Source organism: Amyelois transitella, chromosome 19 (genome assembly GCF_032362555.1).
Source record: "Amyelois transitella isolate CPQ chromosome 19, ilAmyTran1.1, whole genome shotgun sequence".
Classification (NCBI taxonomy): Eukaryota; Metazoa; Arthropoda; class Insecta; order Lepidoptera; family Pyralidae; genus Amyelois; species Amyelois transitella.
Window position 1 is genome coordinate 5,610,705 of NC_083522.1, and position 18,441 is coordinate 5,629,145.

At 33.7% G+C, this 18,441-nt stretch overlaps 2 protein-coding genes and 2 non-coding genes across 4 annotated transcripts in view; 2 read left to right on the forward strand and 2 right to left on the reverse strand.

Moving 5' to 3' along the window:
• Positions 1-358: 358 nt before the first annotated feature.
• Positions 359-432, forward strand: Trnai-aau (transfer RNA isoleucine (anticodon AAU)). The gene has a single exon. It is a non-coding gene; the product is annotated as a tRNA-Ile (tRNA).
• Positions 433-1,408: 976 nt separating this feature from the next.
• The window catches only part of LOC106132638 (uncharacterized), a 52,045-nt gene continuing 35,012 nt past the window's right edge, over positions 1,409-18,441 (reverse strand). Inside the window, exons 2-10 of the mRNA XM_013332094.2 lie at positions 11,140-11,407; positions 10,485-10,631; positions 8,926-9,036; positions 8,235-8,368; positions 5,384-5,525; positions 4,817-5,067; positions 4,603-4,731; positions 4,058-4,354; positions 1,409-3,969 (exon numbers count right to left, since the gene is read on the reverse strand). Of these exons, the coding sequence (XP_013187548.2) occupies positions 1,585-3,969; positions 4,058-4,354; positions 4,603-4,731; positions 4,817-5,067; positions 5,384-5,525; positions 8,235-8,368; positions 8,926-9,036; positions 10,485-10,631; positions 11,140-11,296 (3,753 nt within the window). The 5' untranslated portion in view covers positions 11,297-11,407 and the 3' untranslated portion in view covers positions 1,409-1,584. The remainder of the gene's footprint in view (positions 3,970-4,057; positions 4,355-4,602; positions 4,732-4,816; positions 5,068-5,383; positions 5,526-8,234; positions 8,369-8,925; positions 9,037-10,484; positions 10,632-11,139; positions 11,408-18,441) is intronic.
• Trnae-cuc (transfer RNA glutamic acid (anticodon CUC)) lies at positions 8,819-8,890 on the forward strand. Its single transcript has one exon. It is a non-coding gene; the product is annotated as a tRNA-Glu (tRNA).
• Positions 11,404-12,380, reverse strand: LOC132902886 (piggyBac transposable element-derived protein 3-like). Its single transcript, XM_060949749.1, has 2 exons — positions 11,782-12,380; positions 11,404-11,407 (listed from the first exon to the last, which is right to left on the reverse strand). The coding sequence occupies exons 1-2, from the start codon at positions 12,378-12,380 to the stop codon at positions 11,404-11,406; spliced, it is 603 nt and encodes a 200-aa protein (XP_060805732.1).

Below are 18,441 nucleotides of genomic sequence, written 5' to 3' on the forward strand. Positions count from 1 at the left end.
CTTAAAATAGCACACAATAATATAACCAATGACTGGAGCTAACACACTTTTAATAAATTTTTGGTGTATTGTCAGTACAATTACAATAAACGAACTGATGCTTTAGGTACCTCCTATTCAGAAACAGGTGTATAAATAAACTTTACAAACGTAAACAATATTTTCGTTTGCTTTCTTTTCGTCGTATGCAATCTTAACCATAAATTCATGGATTTAGCATGACCAACCGTAATCTCATATTATCTTTTCGACAACAGTAATAATACTCACTTTTTACATATTGTGTGATAATAGTTTTTATATGTGAATAATATTTCGTGTATGAACTACACTACACAATTTAAATAAGATAGTAAGCGGCCCATTAGCTCAGTTGGTTAGAGCGTCGTGCTAATAACGCGAAGGTCGCGGGTTCGATCCCCTCATGGGCCATATAATCATTTTGCACTTACCTATTACTTTAGAATTTATTTGGGGGAAAGAAAGTGTAAATAGATTAAATGCTATTAAGGCATTTTTCTGTTCTTTTTACGCTTTCTCTACTCTCTTTAATCTGAAGTTAACCAAAAAGTTAGAAGTTAATTGATGTTTAAGAAAATGATTTTCAGCACAGACACTTAAACTCACTACAAAGGTTTCCAGCAAGTTTATGATAAGTCTTAGGATGGGTGGTAAATGTGTGAAGTAAGTATGAATAAAAAGGCGGTTTTTGAATATTTTAACAATACGAATTTTATTTATACAATAATATTTTCTAACTTACTTTCAAAGTAAAGTCTGAAAATACAAGTAACAAATATTCTTATTAATAAAATATAAAGTATTTTAACAAAGATTAACATGAGCAACTCAAAAAATGTCTCCCTGAGATATAATAAGAATAAATACTTATATTGAGTCGAATTCCTACCAAGCACCATTATAATAATTCCGAGTTACTTTATGTCCCGAAAAACAGTCTAAAATTCAATTGCACAACCGGCCGGTTATAACATTTACAACTTGTAAGAAATAACATTATTATTTTATTTACATTTGATTTAAAATTAACAATTAAAATTCTATAGCTATTACAAAGGTTCAATACATTAAATTTCATCCGTAACAAAAAATATAACTTATTTTAATTAATATCTAAAAAGTCTACTTACAATGATACCTACTTAATTTGGTGGTGGGCTTAATGTTGTAATGTTACAACTTAAATAAAGATTATTTCTTTACACATGAATACGAAGCTCATAATACAGCAATTTCTCAAAAATATTTTAATTGACTAACAAGTACCTACATTAACTGTGTCCCAAAACTTTAAATGATAAATCATGTTTTTATTGAGGTAAAATTTGGTGACTTTTGTTGAAACTTACATAGTCTAAGCAATAATTAACATCGATATAATAACAACTTTAATTTAACTATAGAAAATCATATAAGAGTTAAGTATTGAGCAATTTGAATAAAAAATTACAAAGCTTTAGTAATAACAGGATTGTAAAATCTATACAACTTTTCAATGGCAATCTCAACAATTTGGCAGTCATGTCATGTATTTACAAATTATCATTAAATAACTACTATATTTTAACATTCGACGGAATGAATATATGGCGGATCATCTAATTTGGTAATGGACGCTGCAGACGCGCGGCCATCTCGCCCAGTTATAATGGAGATAACGCTCCTATGTTCCGAGTCGCTATCGCCACTTAGAATTATGTTTGTCTCGCCCATAAATCCTGAATCGATCTGTTCATGGCCTTGAGTGATCTTTCTGTGCAATTCGTAACCTAGGCCTAATTCAGCAAACATTTCCTTTGTATCATCAAAGTTTCCAAAAAACACTGAATCCGTTTCAACACTCTCGCCGCCTGATTCACTTCGTCCGTCGCAGATTGATTCCAAATCATCTGTGTCTGATTCCATTGGTAATATTGGTGTTCGTATTATTGACCTTGTAACTGAAACTGGCTCCGGAATAATTTTGGGCCTCAATTGCATCAAGTACTTAGCTCTTCGTTTAGATTCATTTGAATCTGTACTCATGTATCCAGAATCTTCAGTTCGATACAGTTTTCTCAAATCAGTTCTTCTAGACCTGGTTCGAGCAGATCGTCTGCCTGACCGACGTGCATTTATGTTTTCTGCTCTTGCGTATGAAGGAAAACGATCTCTTTCTTCCGAAGTACGCCGTCTTTCGCCCGATGGACTATCTCTAAATGAATGGGAGAATTTGGGTGATGATTCAGAACCTCTTCGTTGTTTTGGTGGTATGGGTGGTTTGGGATCTCTTGGACTCTCAAGTTGTCGTATTAAGTCTGGAGTCTTTAAAGACTTTACAAAACTTGCAACATCATGATTGTAAGGTAAACTACCACGCCTATTATACAATTTCAATTCATTATTTTGTGCCTTTGTCTTCATTTCATATATTTGTCTCAGACTACCAATTTTCCTATTAAAGATTTCTTCTGGAGGGCTCTGCATAGCTGTAGTAGAAGAGAGTTGGTTGTCATTTTCATTTGGAGCTGTTACTTTAAACTTAAAACTGCCACCAGACTTTAAAAGAATTTTCTCTACTCGCTTGTTAGCTTCGCGTTTTGGCTTTCTATCAAGAGTATCAGGATCAAAATCTTCATACTCTTTATTACGTCTATTTTCTATGGGAGAGCCACTGACTTTTATAGTTAATGGTCCCAGGCTTGATATATTATCGTATATCGGTTCATTGCTGTTTATTAATATCTCACTACGATTCTGGAAACGTGGTTGCAATATTTCTATAGGATCATGATAATCATTTATTTCTTTCTTTAAATCTCGCCAACTACTTGTGAGTCTGCCACGAGCCACGGGCAAATTTTGCTGAAATTCAACTAAATTTCGGTGATTTAATTCCGGGCCACATGCCAAAGAAAATCTGCGTTGTTTTTGGATCATACTTCTGTCTAAACTGTCTATTTCAATGTCTTTACGAATAAATTGTTCTTTTTTACGTTTATCAGTAAGCATGTTGTCATCACTATAATAATGAGAATCTGCTGCAACAACTGGTATAACGATTTTGGGCGCGATTGGTGTGACAGATTCCATTTGTGGTTCTTTAAGCTCTTTCGGTTCAGTTCGACGACATTTATTGAGTTCTCTAATTACTGCCTCCATTTTAAGTTTGACTTCAGGAAGAATTGGTACTTCTTCGTCTTCTTTCATAGTCTCTGGTGGATCAACTGGAGGTGGTGGAGGCGGAGGTAATTTTTTTCTGATACGTCTGGATATATGATTCGATGGACTTTTCTTATCATGTATTTTTGTAGAAGTTATGGGAGAGTTAACATCTGACTTAATATTATTTTCAGAATTTGTAGTAATGTTGTGTTTTGTAATATCTGCTTTTTTAGAATCATTCATTCCTTTTATTTCACCTTTTTCTTCTTTTTGTTCATCTCGTTGTTTTGGTTTAGTTTCTGGTGTGGTTGGGCTCTTTTTTTCATTTCTTACACGTTCTTCAGAACAAGTTCGAATTTCATTCTTCTGTATTGTATCCAAAATTCTTGGAGTTCCACTTACTTTAGCTACAGATTTTAGAGGTTTTATTGAGGACGTAGGAGATGGCACCTCATCTAGCCATTTTCTAACAATTTTCTGTTTATAATCGTCACTAACACACGTTTTACATGAATTTGATCTTGTTAATGAAATAGCTTTGTTTTTAACGTTACTGTCACATCCAGGACATCCACCGCAATGAATAGCTCTCCTACTGTTCTCTTGTTTCAAGCTTATTGCACTAAATCTTCGACCACGGCGAGCACAAGGTATATCCCAGCCAAGATCTATGGAATGGTAAAGGTCCTCTTCAGGAATATCTGATAACATAGGAATGAACCTTTTCGAAGTCATTTTATCTTTGGCTATAGACATCACTTCTCTTATTTTCATCAAAAATTCAATGGCTGCTGGTGGAGGATTCTGAAATAGAAATAAAATATAGGTCATTCAAAAATCTCAAAAAAAAAAGACAAAGTTAATCTCGCATTTGCAGTGAACCTAACATTACCTTCAAATGTTCAGTTTCAAAGAAGAGTGGATTGAAATAAAGCTTCTTCCGCAACGCCGGCTCACCGTTAGACGACTGGAATGGTTGTCTTGCGACTGAATTGCCTTCTAAGCTACAATCCACTATCGACAGGTCTGAGTGTGGTGCCCTTTCTAAGGTATCAGGGGAAGCAGATCGCCGTTGAAGTCTTTCAGTGATTCTCTCAGGAGTTGTTGACGCTTTTATTGAAGGTCTCGTTGGTTTCTTCCGACGGTTATGAACCATTGCTGCTATGACCTTTGAGTTTGGTTTCTGAAACTAAAATATTGATTTATTATGCCATGTGTTGTCCGGCACTTTAGAATAAAATTACCTTATATATTTCCAATTGATGTCGTAAAAGGCGAACAAGGATAGGCTTACAAACTTGGGATTCCTCTAGTAAGCGATGGGCTAGCCACTATTAGAATCTCAATAACATTAAAAAAGCCATAGAGCTAAACTGTTGGTTATGTCTACTTTGAAATAAAGGCATGACCATATGTAGGTATGTATGAAAAAGTTACCTTTTGTGAATTTTTTGGTGACGAGTCGAGAGTTTCTTCGGTACGCTCGCTGACATCAGATAAGCCTGAGTCATGACAGAAGCCTGAATTTATATTTCCCATGCTCAATAATGGATTAGTCTTGAGCTGCTGAAAATGAAAAATAAAAATATACTTTGAAGAGTAGTTCAGTTTCAACACTGTAGCAATTTCAAAAAATATAAGTCATACTTACCACATTATCCATATTATCAATTCTAGAATCCATAGATCCATTATCCATAGAGTTGCCGCCCTCAGGATCTTTTTCTCTGCGCTTCTGTCTCTGTTTATAGTGTACGTAGAAGATAATTCCTGCCGCGTATATAAATATCAACATTAGAGCGCATACTCCGATTGCCAAAGATTCCAGCACGCTTAGACCTTGGCTCTGAGTTGGTTCTGGAGTAACTGTTTCCCCGGCATGAAAAGGAATCGAGCGAACATCTGAGAAAGGAAAAAAGAGTGTTGTATAAAGTATTTTTTTTTCCAATACAACATCGAATCTGTAAATTGGATAGCAAATCCTGAGTTTCTTTGATAATGTTAATAATCCTAGCATTAACTTTTAAGATCTTACCCTCTAACCTGACCGTGATCACTATTTTTTATGTTAACATTATTATCTTTCTTCTTTTAGGCGAACACTTCCGTTATTAAGCAAAACGTAGCCTTCTGTATTGCCTATCAGCTATCCGTTTACTCCTTAAGGGAAGATTGCGTCATTTTTATATATTAGGTATATTAAATAATTACGCCTTACCTAGCAAGGAGCTGTGTGACGCGCCAGCTATCCGAAAAGCAGCGCAGGAGGAAGCAACTTGCTGCTCTGGAGTGGAACACAGCACGTGAGCGACGATCAAGCGACCTTCTAGTCTGCTGTGGAGAGCTGATGACCCACGCCACTAAGGAAACAAATCTTTATACAACTACTGATACAATTGATTTTTATTAAGTACTTTTATCAAAAGCCATGCCTATTTCCCATAAATAAAGTAGTTACACCAGTAAAATTATATCTCTAGGTACCATCATGTTCATGACGCGCTACATAATATTTGTTTAAATCTACAAGATCTATATTTGTCGCGGACGTAAGATCACCAAGCCCTGCTGTCCACTTATCAGTATCAAAAGTTTGTACATTTGTTAACATAACGTCGTCGGCAAAGCTTCTTACAGATAATTTGTCTTGTAATTTATCAGTGTAAACAAATCGGAATTCCGGCCATTTCGGCGGGTTTACAAATTGCGTCTTTGACGCCTTCGTTTTTATCTCGAAACTGCATCAAAATTGTTGCATTTCGAGTAAACGCAAGCAACAAGACCGCTACTGCTAAGATTTTCGACAATGTTTCAAACGCAGCTCAATGCCGGTAAAATATTTTCAGAGATTTTAATCTCATAATTCGTATTCCGTTGCAGACCCAATTTATATTGGAATAATAAATATATGATCCTGATGTTTATGAGAAACCCCATCAATTCAAAAATATGGATGTCGTTACGATTTTAATTAAGAATGTTTCGTTTTTAATGAAATTAACGGAAACACCTCAGAAAGACACAGATCTTTATCATTAACTTAATTTGAAGTAGCTACTACTTGTTCTCTCATACTCTTGTTATGGGCAAGTATACCGTGAATAGATAATCATTACCTATAGTGTAAAATGTTTCCTACTACAATATTGTTTCGTATTTCGAGTATCGTTTACGTACAGAAATCATAGATTAACCATTTTATATCAACCCACGAGTAACTGTTTTGAAGTAAGTAATTTATAAGTAAAATTAAAACACAAATCCTTGTTGTTAATGTAATAATATTTACTACTATTAAAATCTACTTAGAAAATCTTCAACCCTTAGAAAAAGATACCAATAAAGGGCCATACTTATTTGAATAATATTTTAATGACTGCCTAATATTCTTAACATTCAAGCGTAAGTATATCATTATCAATTTTACTACTTGCACGTGTATCAACCTCCGCTATCACTCGGTTCCGAGCAGCGTAAATATAATTACATTAACAAAATATTGCTCGGGGAAGATTTTAATGTTATCTGCATCTCAATAGCCGGCACGAGCTATAAAAGATTCGACAAAACTGGATTCCGATATACACGTTAATTCTTGGGCGGTATGTGGCGACAGCAATGTTTATGCGTTCAATGGATTATGCTTATTGCTGGTAGCTTTATGGAGGCGCGTGCCAACGATATAAAAATATGCATATCCACATTCTCACCCTTATTCTTTCGCAATAAAGTCCAATTGAAGCAAAGCCTATTATTAGACGTCAGAAGAGTAAATCAGAGCACAAACGTTGTTTACTGTTTTCAAAAATACCGTAACATACGAGGCGAAAACTGTACCACCCGTGCAATAAAATGGCTTTCCAGCTACTACACATATCCTTGTCATTTCCAAGTATAAATGTAATTCCTAACTTTAACGATAATATCTTAATATAGTGTCTTGAAATGACTCCAAGGAGCTGTTATCAGGATGGGAGGCAGGTAAAACGAGTCGTTTTGATAAACAACACATGTCGTTCACAATCTGGCTTGGAATAGGACAAGGTAGCTGTGTGAGGCGACATGGTATTACTATTTGCAAAGCCAGTAATGAACCAGTAATGTCCTTCAGCGCATTAGTCTGTCTGCTCCGAAAAGGACGGCTTATCTGAATTAAAAAAAAATCATTTTGAATATAATGTTGATATGCTATACATGTCTGCTTTGCGAAGCGAATTTAATAAATTTAGACAGTTCAAACACTGAAATCAGTCGAAAGTCCTATAATAAGAAGGTATGTATATCGATTAATTAACCACGATTAATAGTTTGCACTCGTAATATGATCTGATCAAATAACTGTAAGTAGGTACCTACAGTATAACTGTTATAATTTAATGTAAGACTTATTTAATTGAATAACGATGAATTTTATTAGTATGTTTGTAGGTAGTATAATTTTAATAGCTACTGTAAGGGAAATTTTAATTTTTTAAAACCAACATCAGTAATTTCCAATATCACAGTTGGTCTTTACAAATGTTCTGAAATCATCGAACTCGCATTTTAAATGCCCTGCCCTTAATAACGATCTTTAAAAGATACACAAAAATACATTATTTTGCCTTTTAATTAATCCATTATTAGGTTGGAATTTTAATTTCTTCTTATTAAACATCCTATAAATATGTTAAAATAATTACATGTATAAATGTTATCAGAGTTGTGCGATATCATTCGACGAGTGTGGGGCGATAGTAAAAACTTGTTGATACCTAGTATAAAAAATATTGCTTATGTTATTAAATTAAAAATATCTACGGAACAAATTATGTACACAGATTTATCTAGCCCCAAAGATGAAACAAAGTAAACTCGAGACTTGTGTTAAGGGACTAAGGATAAAGACAAAAGTTGTTGACTATTGGCTCTGTCTACCCTGCAAGGGAAATAGACGTGATATTATACATACATAGGTAGGACGAAGTAATAGACTTATCGCTACTACGATCTCTTTTTCGCTTTATCCATTTTCGTAACTCTAATAAGATGATATGTTTGTATATAATTTTTTTTTTGATATTAATTACCTGCAAGAAGGTGCTGCCCTCATCACGGTACACGCTGAAGGGCACGTCGTTGTCGATCACATCCCTCAGGGTCACCCATCCCGACGGGGACAAGTACTGGGCGCTGACCACGCCGCATACCGCGTCTTTTACTTCTTCAAATAATAATTTATGATTTAGAAAAAGGAATTACAAATAACTTCAAAAATTTGTGCAATAAAATTGATCTGTTATGTTCATTTAGCATTCCTAAAAAATAATATCATGTAGAACATAATAATTAATGTTTTTTTTGTTTTTGTAAAAATATTTTTTATGCGCACATAGCATTCTAATACCTATCAGTAACGATTTATCAGTTAAGTAGTTATTTTACCTGATGGGTATCAGGGAATTCGAGTCGTCTTCTACCTACTTCAAGTCTTCCATCAGACAAATGTAGAAATTAGCTACAAACTCAATATAGTTATAATCAGACTGGTTTAAGTCTGATTTTGACTTTTCATTAGACACGAACACGAAAATCTAAAAATAATAAATCTAATCCATTACAGAATGCACATGTCTACTACTAGTGAATTCATAATTTCGCCAGAAGTTACATATCCGATATGGTCTAGTGGCTAGGATACCTGGCTCTCACCCAGGAGGCTCGGGTTCGATTCCCGGTATCGGAATATATTTTTTTATTTCTTATATATTTTTATCTTACCTGTAAATATTATTTCTTTAGAAGGATACACAATCTGTCCCTTTAGAGGAAGAAAAACAAAGGGAATTTGTGGTTTTGTTGCGCCGCGCCCGAACGTAGCCATAGAACATTCTGTGAACAATGGATAATATAACACAATGTTAATTTTGATATGATTCAATATACACATACCTACCCAAATAGTATACTTACGTTACTTAGTATAATATATACAAATAAGCAAAAGAATCGAGTATTTTTAAAATACACAAAATCCTACTTTTAACTACGTACCTAACTTCATAAAATTCCCACAAAACTTTGCATAAAAAATTGTAAGTCATTTAGTATCATTTATTTAATCTACACCTCATATCTTAAAACTTGTTTCTATGCAGTGGAATAGTAAGCAAATATTTGTTTTAACGATGAATTAAAGCGTTACAAGTAGGTTGCATAGAAATGGCTCATTCAGATTTTGACCCTAACCTCTGAAGTCTAGACTATACTTATTAGGATAATTGATGTCATCATTATTCAAATTGAGGCTAGCAAGTCATTATTCTGATTGCTATTAGGATCAAACGATCATGTCAGATCTGTGATTTTCATCTAATATAATGATTATTGTTGTTTTGTACCTATAGAGGTACAAATAAGTACATTGCGTTGCGTCTAAACAAATATGTACCTAAATCTGCGTTTATTATATCCAAAATTACAAATATTACTCATGATCACTGTTTTGATTTTTAAACACACTTTCTTAGAAATTATTTTTGAAAATGCAAAAAGTAAAAGCCATTTTAATTTTGTGTGTTTTGGTCACTTTACTTCCATAATCTGTTCAAAATTTCTAGGTTGAAGTTGAGAATTTTGAGTCGCGAGGTATCCATTGACTTCTACTTCTCTACTCTCCAACGGCTACTTGATTCAAACTTCTACTGTGGGTCCTTCATTGACGGACACAACTTTTAAAAAGCGAATTTTATAAGAATTCCCTTGTCAGTTAAATGGGCAACTTATATTTAAGTTTGGGGTTCGTAGTACACTCAACCGCGTATCAAGTTACCCTCCATGGAACTCTATGTGACGACGCATTATTATTTGAGGCGAATTTGTAAGTATTTTGAGTAGGTTAATGTCCTGTTGACTGCTCCTAGAGCCATTTTACATTTTTCAACAGCGCAGTGCTGCCCGAATTTGAATTAAATCATTTCATCATAAACAAAAACGAAAATAATGAAAGATATCTCATATGTCATAATATCTAAGTTTGGTCCCAAGGTTCGACTGGCAGAGAATGCCTTGTGGATATAAGTCCATGTGTTCTACATTTTAAGTGCATAAAATTTTAAATTAATAATATAGCAAGCGATTTATTGGGCAAATATAACTAAATGCCGTGTGGCTCCCGGCACCAATACAAAAAAGAATAGGACTCCATCTTTTTCCCATGGATGTCGTAAAAGGCGACTAAGGGATAGGCTTACAAACTTGGGATTCTTTTTTAGGCAAAAATTTTTATGAAAAATGTGAATTGGCTTTTATGATCTAGTCATCATCATCAGATAACATACCATCCACCCGGTTGATACAAATCCGCTGGTCCTCCCTAAAAGCGGGGGTTTCCCGTCGGCACTTGCACGTGCACCCGTCGCCGCCCATCGCTGCTAGGGCGGTGCCGTGCGACACCTCCATGCAGCGCGTCGGTCCGCAATCTGTGCCTGGAAATAAAAGAAAATATTGTTTTTTTTTTAATTATTTTAAACACTCATCATAGCGAAGAAAATGACGCGAAGCGATAGCAGCAAAGAGTCTAAATTGCGATTACAAAAATTTAACGGACTGGAACATAAATACAACCTCCGACTCAACATCAGAGCCACGGTTCCCCACGCATCACACCTATCCTGGCGGAAGATTTTCCCTTTGGTGGAAGTCAAACCCGAATCTTCAGCTCCCGCTACACGTAGTATATCCCCACATTATGATTATCTTATTTGGATTAATGTTATTGAATATGGTCTAAAAAGTTCATATTCTCTTAGTCGCCACCTTCGACATAATTAAAAAATAGATGGAGTTGGGAGGTTTACTGTTTATAAGTGCCGAGAACCACACGTTACTCAGATTCTGCAAAATACTTTTCATTAAAGATGTTGAATTAGCAAAGTTTTTGTTTGGAAAAGCAACTGGAAAGAAAAATTTAAAGTACTGAAACAATAAACTTACCAACAAGCGAAAAAATATCGCCTGAAGCAAGCCGCGTAACGTTAGCTAGCGCCATCTCTCCGACATTAGTCGAAGCGCTAAAAGCGCTCGTCACCATAATCAACAGCAATGCTAGTGCCATCTTTTGGAAGATTATCAAACCAAGTCGTGCATTCATCTGTTCTTATTTCAATTTTAACCTGTGGGCGTCATTTTTTCTTTTTTCTTATGCCTTTCGTCCATTATTTTTGGTACTGAACGGAAGGCGTGGCGCTGTTCACGGGTTCATCTGAAAGTTAATAAGGATTAATGAACTTTTACCTTAACCCTTAAATGGATGATTTTTTTTTCACGTTTTAAAAAAATATATTTGTGTAAAAGACGTGTATTACTGTCTAGGAAAAATTAGTAAAAAAATCTAGACATGAATTTACTATACTTTTTTTGCAATAATGTGAGTGTTGTTTATAAACAACATTGCGCATTCATTGATGTTTTGCAAGTATGGATAAAAATAAGAGTGGATATTGTTTTTGAAATGTATTTATTTATTCTTCATTATGATATTTATAAAAACAATTGCTTTTTTTCGTATCACATAAAGATACACGACATTTTTGGCACATTTTAAATATAAAGCCTGAACATTTCGGGAATTTGCACCTCTGCTGCTTATCCAGCCAAACTGCCCAATGACATGTCTGATCTAATCTGACGTCTTTCAAAGGAATTGCTTGAGCTGGTCCACGGAACTTCTTCATTACAAGTTCTCTTTGTATTGTGCTCCGACTAGGTCGACCACGTTTAGCGCCATTTGCAGGTAGACCCAATTTGCAGAGGGTTTCAGCAAGTTCTAGCCTGAATGGACCCAAATTGAGAAGTTGATCATTTCCTTTCATATTATTTACCTTCTTGAACATAACCCATGAATTTATAACTGCGAGGTCCAGGAAATGATAAAATAAGCGCATCGTCCACTTGCGGCTCTTGATTGTGATGTGATAACGACCTATAAATGAGTCTAATAAGTCCACGCCTCCCATGTGGGCATTGTACTCCTTGATTACTTTGGGGCATAGAATAGCAACTCTCTCTTTCTTCGATTTATCAAAGTGTGTGACTGTGGTTGCTGGTTCTGCTCCTACGTAAGTGGAAAGAAGGTTAACGGGCTTGTTATCTTTCCACACAACAGCACTTACGTCAATATCATCCACAGTCGCCACGTTTTCCTCATAGAATCCTCTGGGTACGTTCTTTTTCATTATAGTGTTTTTTTCAGGCAATTTGCAGTTTCTCAATCGGTTAACTCTTACTGTTCCCAGTGAGAAAATTCCTTCTGTGAGAAAATGCTTCCGGTATCTGAGTTTCTCCCCTAAAAATAAGGCTGTCTTCAGCAGTAACAAGATTCCGTTTTCGCCAAACCAGAGGTCGTTTAGAAATCCCTTGTGATCTACTCTGGGGTGCTGCTTCTTCGGCTTCCAAAATAGGAGGGTCTGGCATATTTTCATCATTGTCGATGACAAGAGGAGGATCAGCATCCACTTTATCAGACTGGGCATTCTCACCTTCATCACTATTTTCAAGGTCTCGAAGAACATCTCGAGCTGTTTGATAATAGTGACCTTCAGCCTCTACTTCGGAGTCTGACCCGTCTAAGCCGTCTTCTGAATCTTCAAGAGTTTCTAAATACTTTGTAATTTCGCTTTCTAGTAATCGCGGCATGCTGAAAAGCAAAATAAAAATCCTTCACCAAACATGCGTTTATTTAGCAGGCAATGCGCATTGTAGTTTTCCTACAACATACCATATTTCGCCTTATTCAACAGTAGCATCAAGTTATTTTCAATGTTTTACTACATAAACATGCAATTGAAGATATAATCAAGCAAATAAAAATATGTTTTATACTTACAATATATTTTATCAAAGTCCGAACACAGCTACAAAATTTAGTTTCGCGCCACTAGAAAACTTTTCTTCAAAGTGACATTTGACATTACCTTTTTTTCAGATGCATAAAAATATTGGATAGTGTCAACATTAAAGAAAGTACAAAATTCGTTCAGAAATAAGAACTAGTTGTCAAAAATAACAAAACATAATTAGAAGGTCAATTTTATCTGTGATGTTTAGTATGTTGTTTAAAAACAACATTATCCATTTAAGGGTTAATAATAAAACATTTGGATATTCATACTCAAAATGTCTTACTTTCACTGTTTGAGAATAAATCTTAGGAATAATACACTGCATAAAGGATTTTTCCCTTATTTTATAAATTTTTTAAAGAAAATTCCTTTTTTATTTTTAAATAACTTTTCAACCCACAGGCAAGGACCTCTGATTATGACATACAATAAAAATAAATGTATTTCAAATATTTATTTCTTCTAAGGTAGTGCTAAAATTGCGATAGGTAAATAATCCTATTTCATATTTATTAGTAAAAATCCATAAAATCTATCGCCACTGGCGGCGTGCCTACGAAGGCAATAAACTTCACATATTTTTGAATGAACTCACTAACCAAATGTGTCTAAGGTATCAACGCTTAGCGGATGTTTTTTTTATTTATTAGATTGAATTGGTTTTTTTTAGATTGAATATATAGAAAAATGACATACATAATCATGTCTATACAACAAAAACATTTTAAACTTTTGTTAATATAACCAATTGAAAGATAAATTACTAGATTCTTTATGCGACATAAATTTTATGTGATAAATTATTAAGTATAAAGGAATATTTATTTACATACTAGCGAATCGCCTTGGGTTAGCACGGATAGAATTTATAGATATAAACCTTATAAGTCTTCAGTCAAAAGGATTATAAAATTATTAAAGGTACCTAGTACTTAGTATTTACCCTTTGAAAACTATTTATTCGGATTACTTTAAGGATTAGAAAATAATTTCATTCACATGCCGTGTTAATCATCACCTATGTCTGTTTCTTAGCTTTACCATGAAACGGAATTTGATGTAGTTTTCACGATTACATACTTAGCAAATTTATTTATATATTTTATTTTTTTCTAGGAACCATTATGGCATAAAATTGTAATTCATTTGTCAGAGTAAAAGACATCAACGAGTAGACAAACATTAAACAAAATCTGTATAAAAAAAAAACTGGAACGAAATCTACACAGCAATCGATACATTCATTAAATAAAAATATGCGAGAGAAAATCGTTATTTTAATACACTTTCGAAGTTTTACTTTAAGCTGTAAATTAATTATTCATAGCATTAGAAAGAAACCCGTTTTACGGATTCAATTTTAGCCACTTTTTAAAAATTTTGTATTTTAGTACTTTATATTTAGAATTATTAATTTTGTTGCTAGAAACGACGATTAAGTACAAGATAACGTCTTTTTATTTAATCACCCATACCTGTATACTTATAAAAGACAAGTATACTTATTAAGTGTTAAGTCCGAAGTACATGTATCGCTATGAAAGTAGGTAAAAAGGTAAGGTATGTTACTGGTAATTTTAATATGTAATTTATTTCCCTCTTTATAATTATGATTGGAGTCAGTTTTTGGTTTTTCTAGTATGTATTTAAATTATGAATCACCTTAGAACAATAAAAAAATTGAAGACCCTGTGGAAGATACCTACTAATATATATGGTTTTATTTTTATACTATGGAAAATTCAGAGAGGGGTGAAAGGGAAGGCTTCTTCTCTTCAGTAAAACAGGACAAAATCGAAGCGAAGCGGGCAAAGGGTAGTTTATCTACCAACTTATCCATATATAAATCTTAAAGATAACTAGAAAAAAAAAACAAACTACTTATAAATGGCGGACTTTTATCAAAGACGTCCGATCGTTTGTTCGGTTTCCCATAAATCCTAATCAAACTCCATTCCGAATACAAATGGACGTATCAACGAAAAAGAAGCTATAAACTAATCAGATAATCAATAAACAGACATGGCTATTACGTCTCGTGTTTTATTAGCTCATTCTGGGCCCTCGCCGGCGCGTTGATATTCGGATACTATCAATTTGATAAGTCAGTTCTGTTTTATGGTTTTTATATTGTTTTTGACACAATCGCTTAACATCTTTGTTGTGACAAACGATTAAACAGGTGTTTATATGAGTAATTTAATAAATTAAAATAACAGGTTGTGATTTTTTAAATAACTTATAAATAATACCTAATGAGAAACGTAACTAGAAGAAATTAAAATAAATTATGGGAAAGCCTTTTCTTTTTGGTGGTTAGTTACGATACTTTTATTTCACTTATTTTTGGGTGACACCTTTTTATGAGAATTGCTTTTTTTATTCATTACATGCTACATAACCAATATGATAAGCAATTTGCATAGCACTATAAATGTAGTATCAACAAAGCATTAATTTTAAAAGTACTCTAATACAATAATATATCTAATACGTCTCATTATTACAAACGAGTCTTATCAATTTTAACACATTTAAACCATCTCTTCGTCGGTAGCAAGGTATATTTGATGAGCTTTCAATAGATTTACAATTGATAAATTGTAAAATGTTATGCTGTTTTTCGTTTAATTTAATTTACGGTCAAAGTTCAATGATGCTACGAGTATAATGTAAATTACCTTTAAAAATATAAATTAAAAATAACACAGAAGAGAAATGAAAATAAATTAAGAGATTACAAAAATCGAGGGTAGAAATGAACAGGATGACGTACACTAATTGTCTTTTTTTTTTTTGCAAAACTAACAGTAAGAAACTTCAATCGCTAAAGGTACGCTACATATGAATTCGCCACACATTTTGTAAGTTAAGAAATTTAAATACACAGTGAATGATCTGAATCCCGTGTCAACCACGGTTGGTGTTCAATATTACGCAACAACGACGTGTCCCCTCAGCGACAAGGCCAACCAAAAAGGAAATAAGTAGCGGGAAGATTCCAAGAAACAAAATTGCTCTAAATCGAATCGATTAAATGAACATGGGCGAAGTTTCACATAGCAGAAAGACCCTAACTGTTATTCTATAAAAAAGCGTTTACTTCCGGAAACAATCTCCAATTATAGTTGAGCAAGTGTGATATTTGTGTTTCTTATACTTAATTATATTATAACATACTTATAACAACATTACGACATATACTAATCCCTGGCACCTCGTAAACTCACTTAAACATACCTACATTTTATATGTTACATGATCTTTAAGGAAAATTTGTATAAAAATTAGGGTAATGTGAAATATATATTTCAGTTAGTAATCGTGGAAGTAAATATTCCATACTTTCTATATTTTGCCGTCTAAGAGCCAATTTACGGATGCTTCTTAATATCGCTATAAAGTGACGCTAAAAGTAGTCAATTCCCGTTCGGAAGTTTGGAAAGTAGTTTACTAAGGTAGATTTGTTACGGTGCTTTATCATTGAAATAGAATCCTCATACATTAAACATTGTGATACTTGTCTATATTTAAAAGTTTTTGTTGATTGCAATTGTAGTCTCTGCCTACCGTTTTAAAGGGAGGCCGTGATTTTTTTATGTTTATTTATTCAATATTGATAGAGACTAATAAGTAGTTTCTTCGAATATTCTTCCTCCTGGCGTTAGTCCTGGTTGCATCTTCACTTCTCCGGAAAGTGTTCAATAATGCTTATTAATTTATGTTACATTAATTTATTTGATGAGTAAAGAACTGAGAATTTGTAAAATATAATAATGCACAAATCACAGGGCATTTCGTTTCCCAACAAAAAGTCGACAGCCTTATTCTATGACATATCAATCGAACCTAAATGTGGTTTTCACGTTAAACTGGAACATGTCATAACGTACAGTCAACGGCCTAGTCAAGTTACCCTGCACGGAACTTTAAGACGCGGTGAAAGAAGGAAATTCTCAATGAATTCGGATATATTGATATGCTGTTGACTGTACATACGCAACCTTAATTGAATAATAATGCTTGCTTTCAATCATTGAATGTGAGATATAGTATGTGCATTTATACAGTTTCAGTATAATTAACAGTAAATGTTGACAATTTGCGGCAAGCAAAGTCATCAAGAAACATGAATATGTCTTGCGTATCATCGGTGTCAATAAAATGATCGTGAGATGAATGTGGGTGTCGAATAATTATTAATCGATCATTTTGTTGAACTGTGTTATTGAAATTCACATTATATCAATGAAAACATGAGGGTCTATTCAGAAAGCTTGACAAGGTATATTAACTACTCTGTCTTGTCATCTTTTTAGATACCCTAAGCGACAGAAAGGGGGGATGATAAGCAATATGAAAGTTTTATTAAGTGCAAGCTTCCATGCTGGACTTTTTTAAATTAATAAACTCTTACATACAATAGTAATAAAATTTATTATTTCAGACAATATAACATGAACTCACTGATTGCTCGGAGCCTCCCTTTTAAGCATAGTAATACTTTTGTTAGGAGGCTCTCCTCCATATCTTACAGTAAGTATAATACCATTTAAAAACTATAATGATTTTTTTGTGGTCTAATGCTAACACTTTATTTCTTTATTTATTTTTCCATCCAGTGTGTTTGTCTGTCCTTCTAACTGTCAGCTAGTAAATCTATCAATCTCTTTTTCTCTTCTCAATTCCCGCGATTGTGTCTTCAAATAGAAGAGAAGAATACTACTAAGAGAAAAATACTACTCAAAGAACTAGCATTAGACTTTTATTGAAAAAAAATTATTCCCCAATCACATTAAAGTAATGCGATAATACACTGACAAAATACATAACCACAACCGAGTTTAGTGATATTTGACCTAAAGTTTTCACTCTGCGACCTTTCATAAATCAAAACACCGTTTTACATTACCATAAATTTGTTCCAGTTAGCACGTGTAACAAAATGTTAATTTTTATGACGTCAATGTCGTTATAATATGTAAGTGCATATTAATTTATATTGGAATGGAAGCGGGGTTGGAATGTGTGACAAGTTCTTTAAAAGGTAGAAGCATATTTCTATATTCTACATTATAATTAATACTCTGAACTGAAAAGAATGATTATGGATGAGCGAAAGTATTCAGGGAACGTACCAAGTGTTTAGATTTAGTCTCTGCCTACCCCTCCGAAAAGAGGTGTGATTTTAAGTACCTAAAGAAAAAACATACGTCATGGTTTTGGTTGTCTGAAAGTGCTGTTTTCCTCACGATGTTCTCTCTCAATTAGTAATAATAATTACACCGATAAAAATAAACTTTCTTCCACAAATTCTTAGACAACAGACCGCTAAATTACTACAATTTAAACAATGAATACAATTTTATTATAATAGTAATTTACTAATTATAAT

Excerpts from the sequence above, each read along its gene's own strand:
- LOC132902886 (XM_060949749.1), bottom strand. The coding sequence starts at position 12,380 with ATGAAAAAGAACGTACCCAGAGGATTCTATGAGGAAAACGTGGCGACT.